This window comes from Amphiura filiformis, chromosome 10, assembly GCF_039555335.1.
Source record: "Amphiura filiformis chromosome 10, Afil_fr2py, whole genome shotgun sequence".
Classification (NCBI taxonomy): Eukaryota; Metazoa; Echinodermata; class Ophiuroidea; order Amphilepidida; family Amphiuridae; genus Amphiura; species Amphiura filiformis.
In genome coordinates this window covers 58,345,926-58,366,926 of record NC_092637.1, presented here as the reverse complement: position 1 = coordinate 58,366,926, position 21,001 = coordinate 58,345,926, and the positions used below count along the sequence as shown (strand labels likewise).

Below are 21,001 nucleotides of genomic sequence, written 5' to 3'. Positions count from 1 at the left end.
CTGAGACGGGAAACGCCCTGGGTCTGGGGAAAGGGGGAAAGTAAAAGTGACTTTCGTTGGGCTCAAACTTCAATCACGACAGCCAGCATCCCACAGGGAGGCAAGATGTTCGAGGGATATTCTAAAAGGGGGCGGATGAAAGATGTTCCGTAGACGGAGGTATATAGTAGCTGCCACCAACTCCAGCCCGTCTTGGCTAGGCAGCAGAGACGGGAAACGCCCTGGGTCTGGGGCTTAGGAGACACATAGAACCTCGCCAAAAGTTGAGCACTCTTTTCATTCATAAGTAAGTTGAGGAAAATTTGATTCCTCCCATTTAAAAAATAGGGCCCTGAATTTCACTCTCTGGTCAGAAGAACCAAGATAAATGCAGTAATAAAAAGAAATAAGAAGGCACCGCCCGGATTCGAACCAGGGATCTCCTGTTTACTAGACAGGCGCTTTAACCGCTAAGCCACGGCGCCGGATGTATGCTTCGTTATTTCTAACTGCCATATCAACGCAGATGTATATAGTAAACGCCTTACAAAAAGAAGGTATGCACTTTTTTGAGTGGTAATATCATCATAGTCAGAGACAAGGTTCATTATTGATTATGTGGTACAACAGCTGATGGGTTCGAATCTTGGTAGAATCTGTAATTCTTATCCATTTCTTTGTCGGACATTTTTAGAGAATAAAAGCAATAACTGGGCGTTATGAACAACGTGGCATCTGGTTTCGTGCACAGTACAGATATGCGAAGCAAATGTTGACCAGGATTTTTCCAGATTGAGCAAAGCGTTGGTGCTGGTGGTGGGGTGGGTATTCAAGGTGACATTTGGGGGAGAGCAAAACTGAACGAAATGGTAAAAAAGCCCTTCAAATATCACACGGTAGCCAACATCCCATTAAGGGGGAGGTTCCACAGGGGTCAGCTCCCCGTCTGACGTCTTGCTGCCGTTTTTTTTGTTGAGACAGCCTTTAGTCCTGCACTTTTTTCTGTTGTCGCAGACGCTGTGGTAAAAAGCTGCTGCGTCAGTCGCTGCAAAAAACGTCGATATAGTAAATAAAATGTACGTTTGACCTAGACAAAATTGGAACGTCAATGTTTTTGTTGTTGTTGTAAGTACTTCTAAAAGACCTCCCAAACAACATATCCAAAAAGAAGAAGTAGAGAAAAAATGCTTATTTGTATGGAACAAAATGTTCAGATTTTGATACAAATGGCTCTCAAATTGTTCCGCTTGGAACCACATGTTAAACAAAGAATAATTTGCTATATGTCAGGTGTTTTGTTGTTTGGCATACTTAAGTTGATTTATGTATTTTGTTTCTAACCACCTGATACTGCACCTAAGCATATTATTCTTTGATCATTGATTGAACAGTCTGTGCTACTTTCTAGTGATTTTGTTTGGTTGGTTTTTGACTTAGACTTTTGGGGAATACATTTTGACATCATGATAATGTCCAATCATGATAAATGCTGCATGGAAACTTATCCAATCATATCTGATTCGGGTGCTATATGGTCAGCACAACTTGTTTCACGTTTTAAGCAAAGATTGCCTTGACCTTCACGGCTCAAGAGTCACTGTACAATAACACAATATAACTAGTTTGGTTACAAAAGATTCGCTTCGTGGTTTCAACCCACGTTTATATCAAGTGTATTTATTATGAAGTATATTAGAGTCACGCGGTAGCCGTGACCAGCAAGTTTTTTAAAAAAAAGACTGATAAAGAAGACTAATAACAGATGCTCCCGCGAGACTATATTTACACGTAACATTAAAACACTTGACTTCTATTGTTCGATGTTATTTTTCGCTGGGTACAAAATGTATCTAAAACCATGCTAAATGTTATTTACAGTCCCAGGTGTAATATCGTGACAACTCATTAATTCCAAAAGGGCCACCAATCCTACAGTCAATCATTGTTCGTAATAAACAAATATTTTTGCTTCCATTTCACGCGGTATTTCATAGCGAAAATTAGTTGCAAATCATACTGATCCAGAATTTTTGGACACTGCTACAGGTCTACCTGGTTATCACCTTCACACTACTTTTTCAGATTCACTTCCAAATATACCCTAGCAGTTTCCTGGATACCCTACATACAAATTCTGAGCCCCATTCGCCAAAAAATCAAGTTTTTCACAATTCTTTTGTTCTTATCGGACGACGCATCCATTTATATAATAAATACTGTATTTCGACAAAGTATTTTACAGCAGAGGTCCGTGGCCTAATGGTTAGTGCGCTTGACTCCAGATACGCTATCCCGAGTTCGAAACCCGGTGACCAACTGATTTTTTTTTCAATGTTTTATTAAACAATTTATTGTCATTAATCAAGGATAACATAATTTTAAACATCCAGTGCTATTGTGATATTATTTTTTTATTAAAGCAAGTTGTTTGATTCTCATGTAAATTGTTTTTTTGTGTTAAGGGCCTATTTAAAAACACAGCATAATGTGATACAACACCATCAAGGATCAAAAGAAATCTGAATAACACAAGAAACCAGATCAGGTATTATAGGGTATGCAATACGACGTTACTCATTGTTATTCTCATTTAAATATATTTTGTCCTACCACGGGCAAATTCGCATGATAATAGGACAATGATGATTGTGATATGTATGAATGGTTGTTGAATCGATTAAGAGACCTGACTCTCTGTCATCTTCAGCTATCGTAGAACAAGACAATTGTCATACCGTCCCGGTAGGTTGATTACAAACACTCTGTAGGTGTGGAAAATTGTTCCGCTAGTATGGAAGGCCAGCAGGAAAAAAAAATATCCAAATAAATTATTATGCCAAGTCAATTTAGCAACAAATTAATGTCTACATAGCAGGATATTTTGTCACGTCCAGTTGACTTAACAAACAATATAAGTCAACATGGTAAGATAAATTATCATACCAAGGAATAGTAATTTTTGACACCGTATAATTTAAATTATTGAAAAGCATCCTCGGGATGTAGAGGAGGGGTCGGCCCGAAATTGAAGGTAAAATTAAATCTCAAAAGACCGCCGACAACCGCCGCTCAATAGGGATATCCAACTAGATTGCCCCGAAGCGCTACAAAGAACCACAAACCGCGGAATTTCGATATCCAGCTAGATTGCCCCGCAGGACTCAGGAACCACAAATCTTGAAATATGGATATCCTGCAAATTAAAACCACAAACCGCGAAAAACCGCCAACAACTGCCGCTTAATAGAAATATTCAACTATATTACTCGCAGGGCTACAAAGAACCACAAACCGCGAAATCCGGATCTCCAACTAGACTGCCCGCAAGGCTATAAAGAACCACAAACCGCGAAATTTGGATATCCAACTAGATTGCCCCGCAGGGCTATAAAGAACCATAAACCACGAAATATGGATGTCCAACAAGTTTTAACTATAAATTAGCCCTCGATAGAGGGCAAAGCTTGAAGGATTAGGGAAATTATAACCACGAACCGCGAAAGTTGCCTTAACAAACAATATAAGTCAACATGGTAAGATCATACCAAGTAATAGTAATTGTTGACACCGTATAATTTAAATTATTGAAAAGCATCCTCGGGATGTAGAGGAGAGGGCGGCCCGAAATTAAAGGGAAAATCTCAAAAGACCACCGACAACCGCCGCTCAATAGGGATATCCAACTAGATTGCCCTGCAGGGCTACAAAGAACCACAAACCGCGAAATTTGGATATCTAGCTAGACTGGCCCGCAGGACTCAGGAACCACAAATCTTGAAATATGGATATCCTACAAATTAAAACCACAAACCGCGAAAAACTGCCAACAACTGCCGCTCAATAGAAATATCCAACTAGATTGCCCCGCAGGGCTATAAAGAACCACACACCGCGAAATATGGATGTCCAACAAGTTTTAACTATAAATTAGCCCTCAATAGAGGGCAAGGCTTGAAGGAGAAGGAAAATTATAACCACGAACCGCGAAAGACCTCCAACAACCACCTCAATAGAGATATCCCACTATATTGCCCCGCAGGGCTACAAAGAACCACACACCGCGAAATATGGATTTCCAACAAGCTTATACAATAAATTAGCCCCGATAGAGGACAGGGCTTGAAGAATAAAGGAATACCACGAACCGCGAAAGACCGCCAACAACCGCCGCTCAATAAAGATATCCAACTAGATTGCCTGCAGGGCTACAAAGAACCACAAACGGCGAAATTTGGATATCCAACTAGATTGCCCCAGTGCTACAAAGAACCACGTACATTTTAGTTATAGCTACATATACTCGTATTTTTTATTGTCATAAATCAAGGATAATATTATTCAAACTTCTATTTTTCGCTTTATTCGTCTTATGGAGTACTTCGTAACCGGATGACTTTTCAAGCTTGGAGCTACTCGGCTTCATTCATAAAAAGAAACGAAATCTACCAAAAACGTTGACAACGTAAAGAAAGCAGCAAGTTTAAAAAGCCCCCACCTCGGCTCACTTTTTGAAACTTGGTCCCATTTGTAAAATATACTGATTTAAACTTTGTCATAATTGTCAACTTAAAACATTTCCAGAAGTGTTATGAATCTTTAATGTGCCGATGCGATATATTACTTAAAAGTTGTTAGCATTCTGGAACGATCAGAAAGGTTATTATGTTGTTCTTGGCCAATATCCTATGTTTTGTTTTATAATAATTATTAAGTTCATGATCAATGATTGAATTAAACGAATAACAAGTAGGCATGTTAATGGCAATGATGCTAAAAAAACACCGATTTGCTGTTGATATTCAAAATGGGACCAAGTTTCAAAAAGTGAGCCGAGGTGGGGGCTTTTTAAACTTGCTGCTTTCTTTACGTTGTCAACGTTTTTTTGGTAGATAATATACATACATACCGTATTAATAGTTTCTTAATCAATATGCGTGTGTGAGTGCGTGTGGCGGCCATTTTCTTCCAGATTATACTGTTTGAAAGAGGTAACTGATATCGTGATAGGCTATGCCCGGGTAGCAGGTAGGTCCTATAGTCTATTTCTTATTTTCAGAGAAAAGTGTCAAAAACTATCACTTGTTAATGATGATGAAAATGTAGGTAACCCGGTTGAAAGCGTGGCCAAATTTACCCCAGGTGGTGTACGACGTGCATTCTCTAAATTCAGTAAATTTCCATCGTCAACCGTGTAATTGATTTGAATGGGATTATTTTGAAATTTTAAAACGCTTGAAATATCACAAACAAATAGGCCTATGTTGATAAATAATATAAATACAAGCTAAAACCGTTGGGGTTCGATAATGAACCCCACAAAACTAACCGAGTATATTGGAAAATGCCATACGGCCGGGCGGTTTCACAAGTTGCCGGCTCGATCATGTCATCCGCCGCCTGATTTACCCCATCAAAAATATAAGAAGTAGAAGAAGAAGACGAAGAAAAAAGCTAATTTTTATATGCAATCAATATGCAAGTAATATTTTTAGACCTGACCATTAACTTAAAACGCATCTATTTTCATTGAGTTTGTACTTTATTTACCGACGTATTATTTTTTTTATACTATTTGTGTTTTTTTACCCGTTGCTTATTTTGTTCAGTCTATGTTTGATATTAGGCACTACTTACTTTCTTTAATTTTCAAATGTTGGGAGTGGCTTTTCTTTTCATTGCTCTTTTTCTTCATTCTGTTTTTCTAGTTTTCTCTTCATACAGGATAGCATGCTTCTAAGATTTTAAGCTTGACTTGAGTATTTTGCTTGAGCCTGGTCCATCAGGACCCAAGTTTGTGTCCACCCGGACCGACTGGTTAAACAAACATCTTTTTGTCTATGTATTTATTTAGTTCATTATGTTGTATTAATTTATTTATTAGTTGATGACATTCTCGCATATTAATGGTAATTGTTCTTCTGCAAGCATAACCGTGCGTGATCCTGTGTTGTGATTTAATCCTCATGTCCACATTCCGCTTGTTCAAACACGCAATCAACAACAAAGACCGGCTTATGATTTCAGTGATACAGGGGGGGGGGGTAGCTCCAAACCCCACCAACTGTCAGTAGCCCCCAGCCCCCTCACTGAAATACGTCATGATTCAGAAGGGATTTATGTTTTTTTAAGGCATTAACAGCTGTTATCATTACGATAAAGCCGACGGGTTGGCGCCTAGATAGCTATTATGGTTTCTTTCAAAATGCTGTGAAGATTTCGCCAGCAAAGGTTACGTTGAGGTAAAGAGGCAATTAGTTTATAGAGATACTGATCAGGCAGTCTTCTTAAAATCTGACGATATTAGTTATTTTACACTGAGCATCTCAAATTTGGCAAATTTTACCATCTATATACTTCTATCTATTATTGTTTTATAGTGCATCATGTATGACACGGGCAAGTCGTGTCGTGACCAATGCTGTCGTATTATACTGGGGCTAATTACTATATTTCTCGGTCTTCTCTCTTTCGTAAGCGCAATCCTGATACGTGTTGTAAACGATTTTGTTTTAAATGGCGAGGAAAAGGCGGAGTTTGGAGTCGCAATAACAGGAGGAGTATGGGTAAGTCAATGAGGTAGAATCAAAGAGTACCGACTCAAAATTGCACCATATGTAACGTTATAGCAACCCGCCATCTTTTTTGTCGCTCATGGAGGACAGATATACCTCCAGCATATTTTTGCGTGAGTGTTTCAAAGATTTGCGCAGCTATGCAATGCTTCACAACGTGTTACACGCAGAACGCAAACTACCATGCACTCTGAAATGAAGTTTGCCGGGCGCATAGCGAAATAATCCGGAGGTGTATTAAGTTGCCTCTATGAGTGACACACAAACATGGCAGATTTGCCATAGCGTTACTAATGTTGTAATTTTGAGTCGGTAATATTTGGGTATAATATCTTTAAGGTAGGTGTACTTTTCATATTGGGTAGGTCCTATATTTTTAGTATCGTATTTACTTCTCATGTTTGCCCAAGCTCAAGGGGAACGTGTGCTACAACAAAATAGTTTTTTTTAATGTCAAGTGAGTGAGCTTTTTCCATCTCGAGAAGGCCATTTGCTTTGCAAGTTGGGATGTTTTTCTTCAAAAAACTTGTATGCTCAACCATGGAAATCTAATGGCGCGCCCATAAGATGACGGTTTATTTGAACGTTCATCATCGGAAAAAAAAGTGATGAAGTGGTCATCATCATCATCATCATCATCATCAACATCATTACCATTACCATCATCATCATTATCATCATCATCATCGTCACCATCATCATCATCATCATCATCATCATCATCATCATCATCATCATCATCATCATTATCATTATCATCTTCATCATCATCATCATCTTCATCTTCATCTTCATCTTCATCTTCATCTTCATCTTCATCTTCATCTTCATCTTCATCATTCAGCATTCATCATCATCGTTTTCATTTTTATATTGTAGGCTATACTGTCTGGAATTCTTGGAGGGTGCTTATTGCCATGCGGCTGTTGTTGTTGCCGAAAAACTGACGATAGATGTAGAATATGTTTGGTAAGTATGAATCGAAGATCATAATTATTAAATCATTTATATCTTTTCAGCTGCGCAATCTCATGTTATACCGTCCATGACAGGTAAGCTTACGGAATAACACACGTCGTTCAACAGCTTTACTCCGTGCAGATCGTATGACGTCACGGGTGTCATGATTCGAGGTTACCTACACATGTAAGACGAAAGGGAGAGCCAGATTTTGTGGTGCTGGTCTACGGGTACAGAGCGTTAGTCCGATAAGAAGGTGCAAAACTGAGCAGAACGTTTCTCTGCGCCAGGTTGACCAATCAGCGCTTTCTCACTTTGTAAATTATTCTATATAGTAACACGATAAATCAATTATGATCACAATATTGATGAAAGATAGCTACACTACTGCGAAATGCTTTGCATACGAAATCCTTGCACAGGATTTTCCAAAACGATGTTGCTTTCACCATTCAGTCACTTTCGTCACTGGGAACAGCTCTCCTTGTTCTGTTCCATTTACATTAGACATGTTGATTTTTATGACAGCATGTCGACAGAATAGAATATCCTTGGGAAAGATGCGCACTTTTGGCGTACTTCAAATTAGTATAGCACCTTGTCTATGTAAAACAAATGACTGGTTCGAGTACCCTTCGTTGGGAGCACGAAGAGCTGTAATCACATTAAACAGCACAACACAACACCTGGGATATGCCCCGAAATCATCACATTTGTTATTTGGGAATTCTGACTGACTTTGTTACTGTGATTACATGAAAAGAGTTTTAAATGTAGACAAAGTAAATGACCAAATAAACTTACTCAGGGCGCATCACGTTGACCTTATGAACTCTTACCACCTTTGCAGTTCACTAACGCCCGAATGTAACAGAAAATCACAATAAGTCACATCCCAGGTGCTTCTTCTGGATATGAACGGGATGGGGTGAGCAACACACATAGGCACCTCCAACCAGGGATAGTTACATGAAAATTGGATATGAATGTGCCATCAACGTATGTCATTCCTTACACCCCCTGCTCCAACTAAACTACCGCAGTGCATTCGGGGTAATCAATTATCACATTTCACTGTTTCATTTCATTTCAGCTTGTGATGGACTTCGTATGCTCACTATTTGTAGTAGTATTGGCGATTATCTTACTGAGTTCTGATGTTAAAGCTTATCAGAGAGGAGAATACGATAAATGTCAGATTCAAATGGATCACGAGGATAGTGAAAGGGACAACCTTTGTTCGGTAAGGATGATTTACAAAAGTCTTCAATTAAGAATGATTAAGAGTGTAAACACAGGCATTTTAGTCTGCTTGCGGGAAAAAAATCAAAATTAATTTTCTGTGGCTGAAAATATATGTTTATTGATATTCACGCCCGAGCGAAAAACTTATTCAGTCTCACTTTAAGCAAAAAGTGACGTCATTGTCAAAATATATAGTGTTAAATAAAAAAATCAAGAAAAACATTGCAATGTAAGTAATAAATGCACATAACTAGCAGAGGCTATTTGGTTCATATATTTTTATGCTGTATGTTTGATGATGGTCGTGATTGGAATGTTGTATGTTTGTAAATTGTAGGACTTTGTGGAGTTGAGCAAAATCGGAAACTCAATCGGCATTGTAACTTCCGGTTTATGAGAGCAGTTTTGGGACACTTTGACCTCTGAAATTTCGGGAAAATTTGTGCAATTATTATTAAAAAATATTTAGATAATTAATTTATAAAATAACCATGTTTTTTGGGGTTTGTTTTATTCTTGTAAAATTTTTAGATTATATTTTGTACACACAAAGACCAATTTTCTGAATTTTCCTAATAGGTCAGAGGGCAAAGTGTCACAAAACTGCAAAAAACTGTCCTACAATGCGTTGCAAACTTCCGATTTGGCTTATTCACGAATCACAAACCAAGCACTTGCAAGCATATTTTTTTTCTTCAAACAGACTGAGGAGTACAAGTTCAAGCTTTTAATAGCGTTAATTGTAATCAGCGCTCTTCAAATCATCACTGGAGTGGCAGCAGTAATTTCCACTTCATTCAAGATCAGACGTTGGTGTAGAGGAGAACCCGATGACGACGACGAGAAACTGGACCCATTTCGTGTACGTATAATTACAGAAAGGGTATTGATACAAAAATTTATATTATGTATGTTGTTCTTTTGTACAAAAATATCGGTAAAATATGTTAAACGCTATAAAATCATTTTGTTGGAAGAATTGCCGAGATTGGATCATGGAAAAGGGGGAATACCGCATTTCGCATTGAATTATCAAATCTTCGCAATACGTAGATTTTTTTAGTAAATGTGTCATTAGATATACAACAAGCAATGAGCGATTTAGTTAATGAGTTTGTTTTATCGGAACATTGGGATAATCCGCTTTCATTGGAGCGAACAATGCACTTTCCTTGTGTGACAATGATAACAATATATATCATCATCCTGATCATTATAGTGCTAATAGAATATTACTTTCTTGATTATAAGCAAAAAATATATTGTTGAGTTCATTTGCCAAGACCAAATGGCTTTCTCAAAGCGTTGATGATGTTGTTGATCCATCTGCTTGGAGCGGGAACCTCGACCGGATGTTTTTGTTTTCCCGGAAGTGTTACTCCTGCCAATTATATTTGCTGTACGTCACTCTTCAAGAGAGACATCGAACTTTAGCGAACGGAAGGATACATATTATGTGAATGTATTTGTCATGCGCAAAGCGTGGTTTTCTCGCGGCAACCACTTTTACATGATGCATTCACCTGCCAATTAAAAGGCCGCATATGTTTTTAATGGGTGTAAATAAGCACTTGCTGTCTGGAACATGAAAGGCTTTGTTTATGTTTAAACACATTTAAATTCCTTTGTTAAATGGCGAAAAAGGGCAATTATTTGTTTTTGTTAATCTTAGGTTATCGGATTACCGAGATCTTCTCATCCTCCGACACATCAAGAAAATCATCAGATACCCCATGGAGCGAGGCCAGCATATGACAACAGGTACGACCCATATATGGGGCCTGGATATGACCCCCGACGTGAAAGATCTCATGACCCCCGACGTGGAAGATCTGAGGGTGCCCGACGTGGGGGATCTAATGATCCCTATGTGTACTATATAAACAAGCATGGTGGAGGTAGGTATACTAGTTATTCGTCGTAGAAGTAGTGATGTAACCAACGAGGTAAATAAGGATAGAGCGCACTGCTCGCTGAACCGATGAGTCGTCTGCTCAAGGGTGCTTGTTGCCGGTTCATTATAAATCAAACCCTGAATTGCCCGCTATGAAATAACACACAGTATTTGATATTAAAATATAGTACGTATTACAAGTATGCTGCCCAATTCAGAAACCAACGTTTGAGTTGGGAGAAGGTATGGTGCACTCTCTGAAATCAGATCTAGGTCTCTAGATATACCGTGTATACCGTGGTCAAACCAAGTTCGATAACTTACGTCCTATAAACGAAAGTCCATTAATTAGGAAACTGACCCCTCCTTTCCCCCCTGACACGTAAGTGTGAAATGTAGAAAAGTCCAACTCTTTGACTGATGCTTTGACTAGTTTTTGAAAACGTAATCGAACTTAAAGGGATAAACAGGGGTCAACGTTATACAACAGGGGTCAAATCCTACATAAGAGAAGTCAGTATGTTTTGAAAGTTGACATAGTTATTACCCTAATGTATAGAATATTGTCATACAATTGGTTAATGATCACTTAAAGACTGTACCCTTGTCTTTCATACCACACTATAAATGGTAAGTAAGGGTATGCTGTGAAAGGGTATTATTAGTAACGGTTGCCTTTCCAGCGGTCTATACTTTGAATTTGTTTCTAAGCTCACCTGTAATGGGTTTAAGCACTTTTAATTCCAAAGATAGTCACCTGAGAAATAATACTTTTTATGGTATTACATACTTGGGTTACGTTACATCATTAGAATAAAATTAATTTGCTACAAACACTTCAAAATCAGGCAAAAAAGCGGGGTTTGTGTTTGTGTAAAGGCATCAGATAACAGAGAGTCTGCATGGTCAAAATTTCTAATTTTGGCCATTAAGAAACACGGGGTCTCGGGTTTGCCTTTGGTAAAATCAGAGATCAAATTGGGTTAAAACGGGACATCTTTGAACTTCAACAACATTTCGGACTTGAAGGGAAGCAATATCGTTCTGAAAAATCTGAACAATTTAGACAACTAAAAACGGTTATTAAAAATGACATTAATAACGACTGATTAAGTTTACGAACTGGTATTCATAACTTAGATTGATAAAATAATGATGAAAATCAAACAATAATCGGTGCTTGCGTCGGGGAGTCGACAGATAATGCTGGCATGAAAATTACGAAATTTATGAAAATAGTGCTTAATTATTGCAAGTATTCAGACAATGCGAGTTTTGTGATATTTCCTCAAAATATCAAGAGCTATCTCAAGAACAACTGAACCAATACTAAAATTGTTTATATCAATTTGCAATATAATTCAATTTTCATGCCGATTCCAAATATAGTTATGAAAATCTACAATTCAGAAATTTTTAATTTAAAAACAAAAATTGAAACTTGTCGTCTGCAGTCGATACCCGCATGGAAAGAGTTAATCTTGGTTTTAGATATTTTCTAGAGAAATTCCCTTTGGAACAACATTTATTTTCATTATAGACTTTTTTTATAGTCTATATTTTCTTCATTTCAGCTTAATTTAGCAGTTGTCATGGTTGTGTGTAAATTCCTATTACTATTAGATACGTTGTAATAAAACATGATTTTAAATATTTGTATATTAATTTTCTCTGAGGGCTTGCAGCAAAATTGATATTTTATTTTCCTTGGTATGGGTTTGTGGCTAGTAGTCCGGTAATGATGATGATATGATGGTGATGACGACGACGACGATGATGATGATAATGATGACGATGACGATGATGATGATGATGATGATGATGATGATGATTAATACACAAACATGCCTAGCATGTAATTCTATTTTTAACATGGAAAAATTTGACCTCTTATCTACTCGCAAACTGAGATTATGCATATGTTATCTCTTCAATAAACATTGTAAAAGTCGATTTGGCCTTAAAAAATATGTCACATGTTGTTCGGATTATAAAGACACAGTTTGTTGACCCTATAATGTTTGTGCACTCATAAATTGACCTCTGAGTGTATTTGGTATAAATGCATGATCTTCTATAACAACAGGTTAACTTTCTTGTTGAATGGAGGCCTCGAGGTCACTGAACTGTGTATTTGGAGATGATGTATTTTTTGGGTCACGTCATAGCACACGTGTTAAGCAAAAACATATACATGAGAAGTAAACAGGTTACATCTTCTCTGCTGTGACTGATACCATAGAAACGTGCTCTTTGTTTAAACATTGCAAGTAACATGAGAGGCAAACATTAATGTTTCATATTGCTTAGACCCCCCCAAAGCAATGTTGGAGCCAATACTAGACCAATTGTCCGTTCCTGTCTCAGTATCAAAACAACATTGACTGGGTGGGTGCGGGAGGGGGGTTGAAAATTTATTACTAAATTAAATCCTTCATCACTGCCATCATCGTCACCATCACGACTCATCATCATCATCATCATCATCATCATCATCATCATCATCATCATCATCATCATCATCATCAACAACAACAACAACAACAACAACAACAACAACAACAACATCACCATCACCATCATCATCATCATCATCATCATCATCATCATCATCATCAACATCAACAACAACATCACCATCATCATCATCAACAACAACAACAACAACAACAACAACAACAACAACACCATCATCATAATCATCATCATCATCATCATCTACACCATCATCATCATCACCATCATCATCATCATCATCATCATCATCATCATCATCATCGTCGTCGTCATCATCATTTACACTATAGCCACACAAATAGAAATCTTACATTAACTGCAAGTCATCAGAAAAACAAAATATTTAAAACAAATTATTGTTTTATTACTGCGCGCACAGTTTGCAACAACAACATCAACTGCCAGATTGTGCTCAATTGAAAAAAAAAATAGATTTTTTAAATTCTAATATGAAAAAAAAAAAAATTGTTTTGGGTGTTACTGATCAGAAAGCCTGTTTTCGGTCAAAAATAACACTTATTTTATAACAGATCGTAAATTAAAGTATCCATGTCTAATAACAAGGTCTAATTAGCAGTCAAGTTAGCGCAATCGATAAGGCGTTCGACTATGGTGCGAGAGGTTGCGGGTTCGAACCCTGGCGGTGCCTAGTACGCTCTCGTGGAAAAAATTGACAAGGAACTTACTGCTAATTGACAAGGAACTTACTGCTAATTTGTCTCGTTGTAACCCGTACGAAACTCGGGGAGCTGATCCTGGTTGCGATGCTTATTTGTGGAACGTCTAGGGGTGTGCGCTCTTGAAGCAGCAAAGTCCCTGATTTGTTGTTTAATGGTTTATGGAATGATGTGGGGGCCGTAGCGACAACATGTAAAGTGTGCTGAGGCTTGTGGATCAACGTCTAGGCGTTGTGCCTGTGCGTAGCGCATTATAAATCACTGCGTTTTTTTAGTCCGAAATAAAAGGACTAGTTTGCGTCTGACGTCAGGACAAAGACGTGGTGTGATTGGCTGCTGACCTGCGCAGTACACTATTTTTGGTCTGGTTGACAGGACGTCATACGCAAACTAGTCTTTTTAATTCGGTCTATAATTATATCAATATTCCTTACGACAGAAAATATAAAACATACAACAGAAACGGCCTGTTTAAATCACTGGTTTTTTACCCATTTTATTTCTTTGCTTGTTTAGTTTTCGCTTTTTCTTCCAGTTACATGAGTCTTTTAATTTTTTCCACTTCGGTTTTTTTTTCTATTACAGCTACTTATTATCCAGGTATGGTAATCCAGTCAATCTAGGGAAACGGGCATATATCTGGAGAACATTACAACAGAAAGATATTTGGGTTCAAGCATCTCTACAAACCCTCCTAAACAACATATCAAGAAAATGAGAAAAATGAAATTTGGGAAATTTACTAATTTGCATCAAACCTTAATGGCCATTTATGGAGGCTCAAATTAAAAAAGTTGGTTACATCAAGTGTTTTATTACCTGAGTAACAAGGTACAAAAGGTCGAAGCCTATTGAACTATTGTCCTTGACCTATTCTGTCATGTTACCCATGTATCAACACACTTGATATATGGCAAATCGAAACGACTCCTCGAGCAGGTTTGAAGAGGTACCGATTTTGAAAATACCCAACTTATGGATTTTCTGCGTTGCAGTTGTCTTGTATAGGCTACTGTATATCATTGAAATATTATTGTCCTTGACCTGCTCTGGCTTGTTACCCATGTATCAACACACTTGAGATAGGGCAAATCGAAACGACTCCTCGAGCAGGTTAAAAGAGGTACCGATTTTGAAAATACCCAACTTATGGATTTTCTGCGTTGCGGTTCTCTTGTATACTGAAATACATGCACTCTCAAAAAGATCTAGTCGATATGACTAGACTTGTGAAGAGAATCTAGTGAGATCATATTTTACTTGGAATCCAATCCAAGTAGTCCGGCTGCAAACTACGGTATATATTTTTTTTATCGGGTTAGATGGTTTTGCCAGTTAAAGTGTTTGTCTTCGGTGATTATTATTCTATAGGTGGTACAAAATGAGATTATGGGGGTGTAGAATTGTCACCCCTGGGCAATTCAAGATTTTCAAGGTCAAAGTTTATGCAGGGGTCAATATTCTGCCGAAAAGCTGCCGACATTTAAAAAAAACCCATATCGAAATGTACGTCTGATTATAAGGATCGAGAAAATGTATAGTTTGACTCACTTCCGATTTGTCGCTTCGGAGCAAAAATGTCAAAGGTTAAATGTGACGAGCCACAGGGGCTAAAAGAGATAAAATACTCCAATTAGGCTGAAAATGGCCTCAAATTGTTGGCACTGTTATCTCAATCTAATAAAGAATAGTTATAACCAACTATAATGACTCGTTACCTAGGTAACCATTCAGCGAAATACCAGTAGGTCAACATCAATATGACTCAATTGCCAATGACATATTTTTGCTGTGTTACCTGGGCAACAAGTCATTTTAGGTGGTTAAAACTATTCTTTATTAGATTGGGATAACAGTGACAACAATATGAGACCATTTTTTTCATCAAAATTGAAGCATTTTACTATTTTAACCCATGTGCAATTGTTTATTTAACCTTCCACCTATTTGCCCATAAGTCCACAACGATAAGTTGTAGATATGTGAAACTATTATTGTCTGAATCCTTATGACAGGAGGAATAATTTGACATAAGTTTGGACAAAATTGGACAAGTTTTTAATTTTGACTCCTGTATAAACTTTGACCTTTGATAACCTGAATTACCCAGGGGTGACAATTTCGGAATCTGATTTTGTATCGCCCATAGAATTAACAATAATCAACAAATAAAAGCACTTTAACTGGGAAAACCAAACTACCTTGGTCTGCCACAGGACTAAAGCGAAGATTTAAAAAAAAGTGGGTTTGTTAAACAGTGAATTGTGTAGAATTAAACATTGCGAATAAAATAATTCGAACCTAACACTGGTGAAGGCCGCCATATAGTTTGGAGACTGAAGTGAAGGAGGTATGCGAATTCGACCTTGTAGTACGTACCAGTGATTACCACACCTTTTTTGGTCGCTCGGCCAAGGCCGACGACCGGTCCTTACTGGTTAGGATTTAACAAAACGATTATGTAACGTTACGTCTTTTGTTTGGTTTTTGGTGGCGGTGTAGTTTTGCTTCGGTGGTGGTGTGGTTTTGCTTCGGTGGCGGGTTGGTTTGTTGAAATAATTTGGTGTATGAAGAATCATATGTTGGTCAATAGTTTTAGCTCTAGGTAATACCAAATATGGAGGTACCCAAAAGTATTACGTGAACATGTACAGTACATCGTCTCTTGTTTAGTAGACCTCTGTGAGTCAGTGCTTCTTGTGCCCAAGTTTGATATAAAATTGGATCGATTGAGCCAATATTTATTGGTGGAGCTATGAGTTTTAAAATATTGGGCGCGAAAAGTCATAGCGAGACCAATAAATATTGGGCGTAAAGCATCCAATTTTCATTCATTATTATGTTTTGGATCCAATATTTTCACACACTTGCATTCATCAAAACATAATAATGGTCAAAATCGGTGCAAGCGTCTGGCACTAGTAGCATTTTCAAAGTGGGTTTTAATTGCGAGGAAATCCATTTTGGGTGCAAATCGGGCTTAATGGGCTATTCCATTTGAAATCCATACACCCCCTATGAAAGACGTGATCTTAACACAGGGAGTGTACATTTCAAATGGACTCACCCATTCAGGTAACCCCATTTGAAATTTACACTCTGTGTGAAGATTACGATCATGTTTTCCATAGGGGGTGTATGGATTTCAACAGGAATAGCCCAATGCGCCACGATACAATTGAACGCGAAAATGAAAATTGACGAAAAACTGACAGCTATTCTGATTTTTTTTACGAACAAATGTTCATTTTGGGAAATTTATTCAACCTTATCCAGTATTTTAATGTTCGTTGTAAAATAGTCCCACGGGGTGTGACAGTCTCCAGTATCAGTTTGTTTTTAATAAGCTCAACACATGCCACGAGCAGTTAATTATAGTCCCGGATTTTAGTTCGCTATGCAAATATGTGGTGTAACAATACATCACAGCTGAATATGTTAATGTATACTCTAGTCCAGTGGATATGTACAATAAAAGTATAATATGTTTTTTTTATTAATTTGTAATCTTCTGTATGTACTTCATATTTTTAAAACCAAAGTACTTTGGTTTGTACAAGTGTATTGGATAATGTACATTGTAACAGTTGTACCAATCTGTTTTGATAATACAAGAAAGAAAATTAAGCTGATATATTAAACAACGCCATGGTTGTATAATATATATACACCAGGCACAAAAAGAAACTCGTCAGTTATATTCATCCTTGCTGTTCAATAACTTGATAATTTTGGATTATTCTGAAATATACATTTTGTTAATTGGACTTTTCATTCTCATTTGACACCCTGTTCGTGAACATTGAGCAAGAATTAACCAAGATATGCGCCTCCAAACTCTCAAACCCCAAAATGAAAAGTTGCAATTTTAACGATTCAATTGTGCCTGTTACACTGTGTGCTTTATTGATTGGCCCGTGGTGCTTAACGATGCGTTCCCATTGAAAATCGTTGAAAATGCAATTTTTGATTTTGGGGTTTGAGGCTTTGGAGGCGCATATCTTGGTCAATTCTTGTTCGTTTTTCACGAACAGGGTGTCAATGAGAAAGCAAAGTCCAATTAACAAAATGTATATTTCAGAATAATCCAAAATTATCAAGTTATTGAACAGCAAGAATGAATATAACTGACGAGTTTCTTTTTGTGCCTGGTGTATATAGACATCCAACCAAAGATTCTTTGAAATACGCTATTTGGAGTAGAAAATCGGAAGCCGATATCCTTCAATGTATATTCAATAACGGTTGATTAACCCCTGAAGGGGGTTGATCCAAACCACCCCATAATTGTCGGACCATCCTTTGGACGCATTTCAACTTACCCAGGATAAGAATAACCCTCGACCCGAGAGGGTAGAAGGGATTAACCTCAGCATAATTTGTGTTAAAAATATTGTAAGGGCTTTTGAGTTTAAACTTGGTATTTAATTAGAACGCGCAATTTAAACGCGCTAAACACGTGTACTGAATAAACACAGTGTTATTCGACTATTGAATGTTGCGCTGATATCTTGATATATACCATTTCTTATATCAATAACTTGACTGAGACAAATTGAAGTTTTGAAAGTGTTTAAACGCATTTTACAATTATAATATACGATGTCACGCATTCACTGCAGAACATCATTCGGCGTTTTCTCTATTAACCTGTTTAAAGTTTGAATTTCAATTATTTAACGAACAACATAAATGTGATGCGATCAAGCAAAATCAGTCATAACACGGAAATATTAAATTTTCAGTTACTTATAGGATAGGCAAAAGCATTTACAAAGCTGGATTTTGCAAAGATATGAGCAATTCAAGAGTTTCAAAAACAATAGGAAACAAAAGGAAATATTTCCTTTGTTTGGCTATATCTCAAAACCAATATTTCTGAGTTCCGACTGATTTTGTTTGATCGCATCACAAATATTCAACACACTATTTAAAATTGAGCGTTCTGAAGAGTTCCATATTTTGTATTGTTGCAGTTGAATATGTATGAGATGCACGTTTTCTTCATTTGTGACACAAACAAAAATACGGAATCCTTTTTTTATTATCAAGGATTGAAGGATTAACAATGGGGTATTCCATTTAAAATGCACACTACCCCTGTGGAAGATTTTGAAAATGTCTTCCACAGGGGAGTATTAGTTTCAAATCGAATGAACACATTAGGCAGGTCCATTTGAAACTCATCCTCTCTCTGTGGAAGATTCAGGTTGAATCTTCCTCGGATTGTGTATACAATTCAAACGGAGCCACCTAATGTGTTCATTCTATTTGAAATTCATGCTCCCCCTGTGGAAAATATTTTTAATATCTTCCACAGGGGTAGTGTGGATTTTAAATGGAATAGCCCAATGGTATAAAGAAAATAATATATCACACAAAGATTCCAAAGACCCACACGCGACATATATATAACTGTATAAGTTAGAAAATCGTATATATTCCCTGCTATTTGGTGCTTGGAAGGTTGGGCCGATTTCCTGAAACGTGAAAGCACTCAACGGCTTAATTACTTCCTAGAGGCGTGGAAAAATACACACATTTGGTAATAACTACAAGATATAATGTACCAATGGCTCTGTTAGCGTGTAGATCCTTCAATGTTTTGTCATCAATGGGAGAACATAGCAGTTTATTTTATATATTTGCGATGCGATTAAAACAGATACAATTATTATTGAGTGTCTGTGATTTAAGCATGTATCATTGTCTACATATCACAACGATGGCTTCTTAGAACTACGATACTTGCTTTTTGAAGACAAGAAGCATGATCTTAGCTCTTAGTCAACCAGCAACATCAATACCCTTCGCATGCAGATATGATTAATTTGACAGAGTTTGTAGGAAACATTGAACATCTCACCATTGTTATGCATGGGAAAAAAGTTGTCTGGAAAACACCGACACCATCATTATCGATTTCATAATTTTGCTTCTGCTGACAACTTGTACATTTCTCTATTGACCTGTTTAAAGTTTTTATTTCAATTATTTAAAGAACAACATAAATATTCAACACAATATTTAAAATTGACCGTTCTGAATAGTTCCATATTTTGTATTGTCGTAGTTGAATATGTATTAGTTGCACGTTTTCTTCATTTGTGACATAAATAAAAATGCGGAACCCTTTTTTTATTATCAAGGATTGAAGGATTAACATATATCACACAGACTCCAAATTATAGTTATACCCACACGCGACATATAACTGTATAAGCTAGAAAATCGTTATATTCATTGCTATTTGGTGCTTGGAAAGTTGGGCCGATTTCCTGAAACGTGAAAGCACTCAACGGCTTAAGGGCTGGGGTATGAACGTTTGGACAGTATTTATTTTGGGACATTAGAGCACATCAGACATATCGAATTGCATTCTGAATACGAAGAATGTCATTCTGATATCAAATAATTTTCATTTTTGAAATTCGCAATTTAATACACATTTTATGGCAAATCATTAAAATTGATATTTTTGATATTTAACAGTACTTGAAGTAAACTTTATAAATCTGATGATTTATACTTAAAGTGTATGTAGGTGGGATGAAAAGCCGACGATCAGTTGAAAATTTTGACCTTTCGTATTGAAGATATGGATTTTTTTTCCCAAAACACCAAAAAAAATTAGGTCTTTTGGGGAAAAAATCCATATCTTCAATATAAAAGGTCAAAATTTTCAATTGACCGTCGGCTTTTTCCTCCCTGCTACATACACTTTAAGAATATATCATTACATTTATATAATTTACTTCGAGGACTGTTATATATCAAAATATTGAAAAATATCAAATTTTTATAATTTGTCATAAAATTTGTATTATATTGTGATTTTCAAAAAATGAAAATTATTTGATATCAGAAAGACATGGCCCGTATTCAGAATGCAATTCGATAGGTCTGAGGTGCTCTCATGTCCCACAAAAAATACTGTCGAAACGCAATAAACGCTCATTTTAGATCCCTTAATTACTTCCTAGAGGCGTGGAAAAATACACACATTTTGTAAACTACAAGATATAATGTACCAACTTGACCAATGGCTCTGTTAGCGTGTAGATCCTTCAATGTTTTGTCATCAACGGGAGAACATAGCAGCTTTTTGTATATTTCCGATGCGATTAAAACAGTTCTTGTGTGTCTGTGATTTAATC

General features: G+C 36.9%; 1 protein-coding gene and 1 non-coding gene across 2 annotated transcripts; one reads left to right on the top strand and one right to left on the bottom strand.

Annotated features, from left to right (window-relative positions):
* Positions 1-391: 391 nt before the first annotated feature.
* On the bottom strand, positions 392-464 carry Trnat-agu (transfer RNA threonine (anticodon AGU)). The gene has a single exon. It is a non-coding gene; the product is annotated as a tRNA-Thr (tRNA).
* Positions 465-8,618: 8,154 nt separating this feature from the next.
* LOC140162328 (uncharacterized) lies at positions 8,619-14,536 on the top strand. Its single transcript, XM_072185557.1, has 4 exons — positions 8,619-8,754; positions 9,460-9,618; positions 10,429-10,654; positions 14,430-14,536. The coding sequence occupies exons 1-4, from the start codon at positions 8,716-8,718 to the stop codon at positions 14,465-14,467; spliced, it is 462 nt and encodes a 153-aa protein (XP_072041658.1). The 5' UTR covers positions 8,619-8,715; the 3' UTR covers positions 14,468-14,536.
* The last annotated feature ends 6,465 nt before the right edge of the window (positions 14,537-21,001 follow it).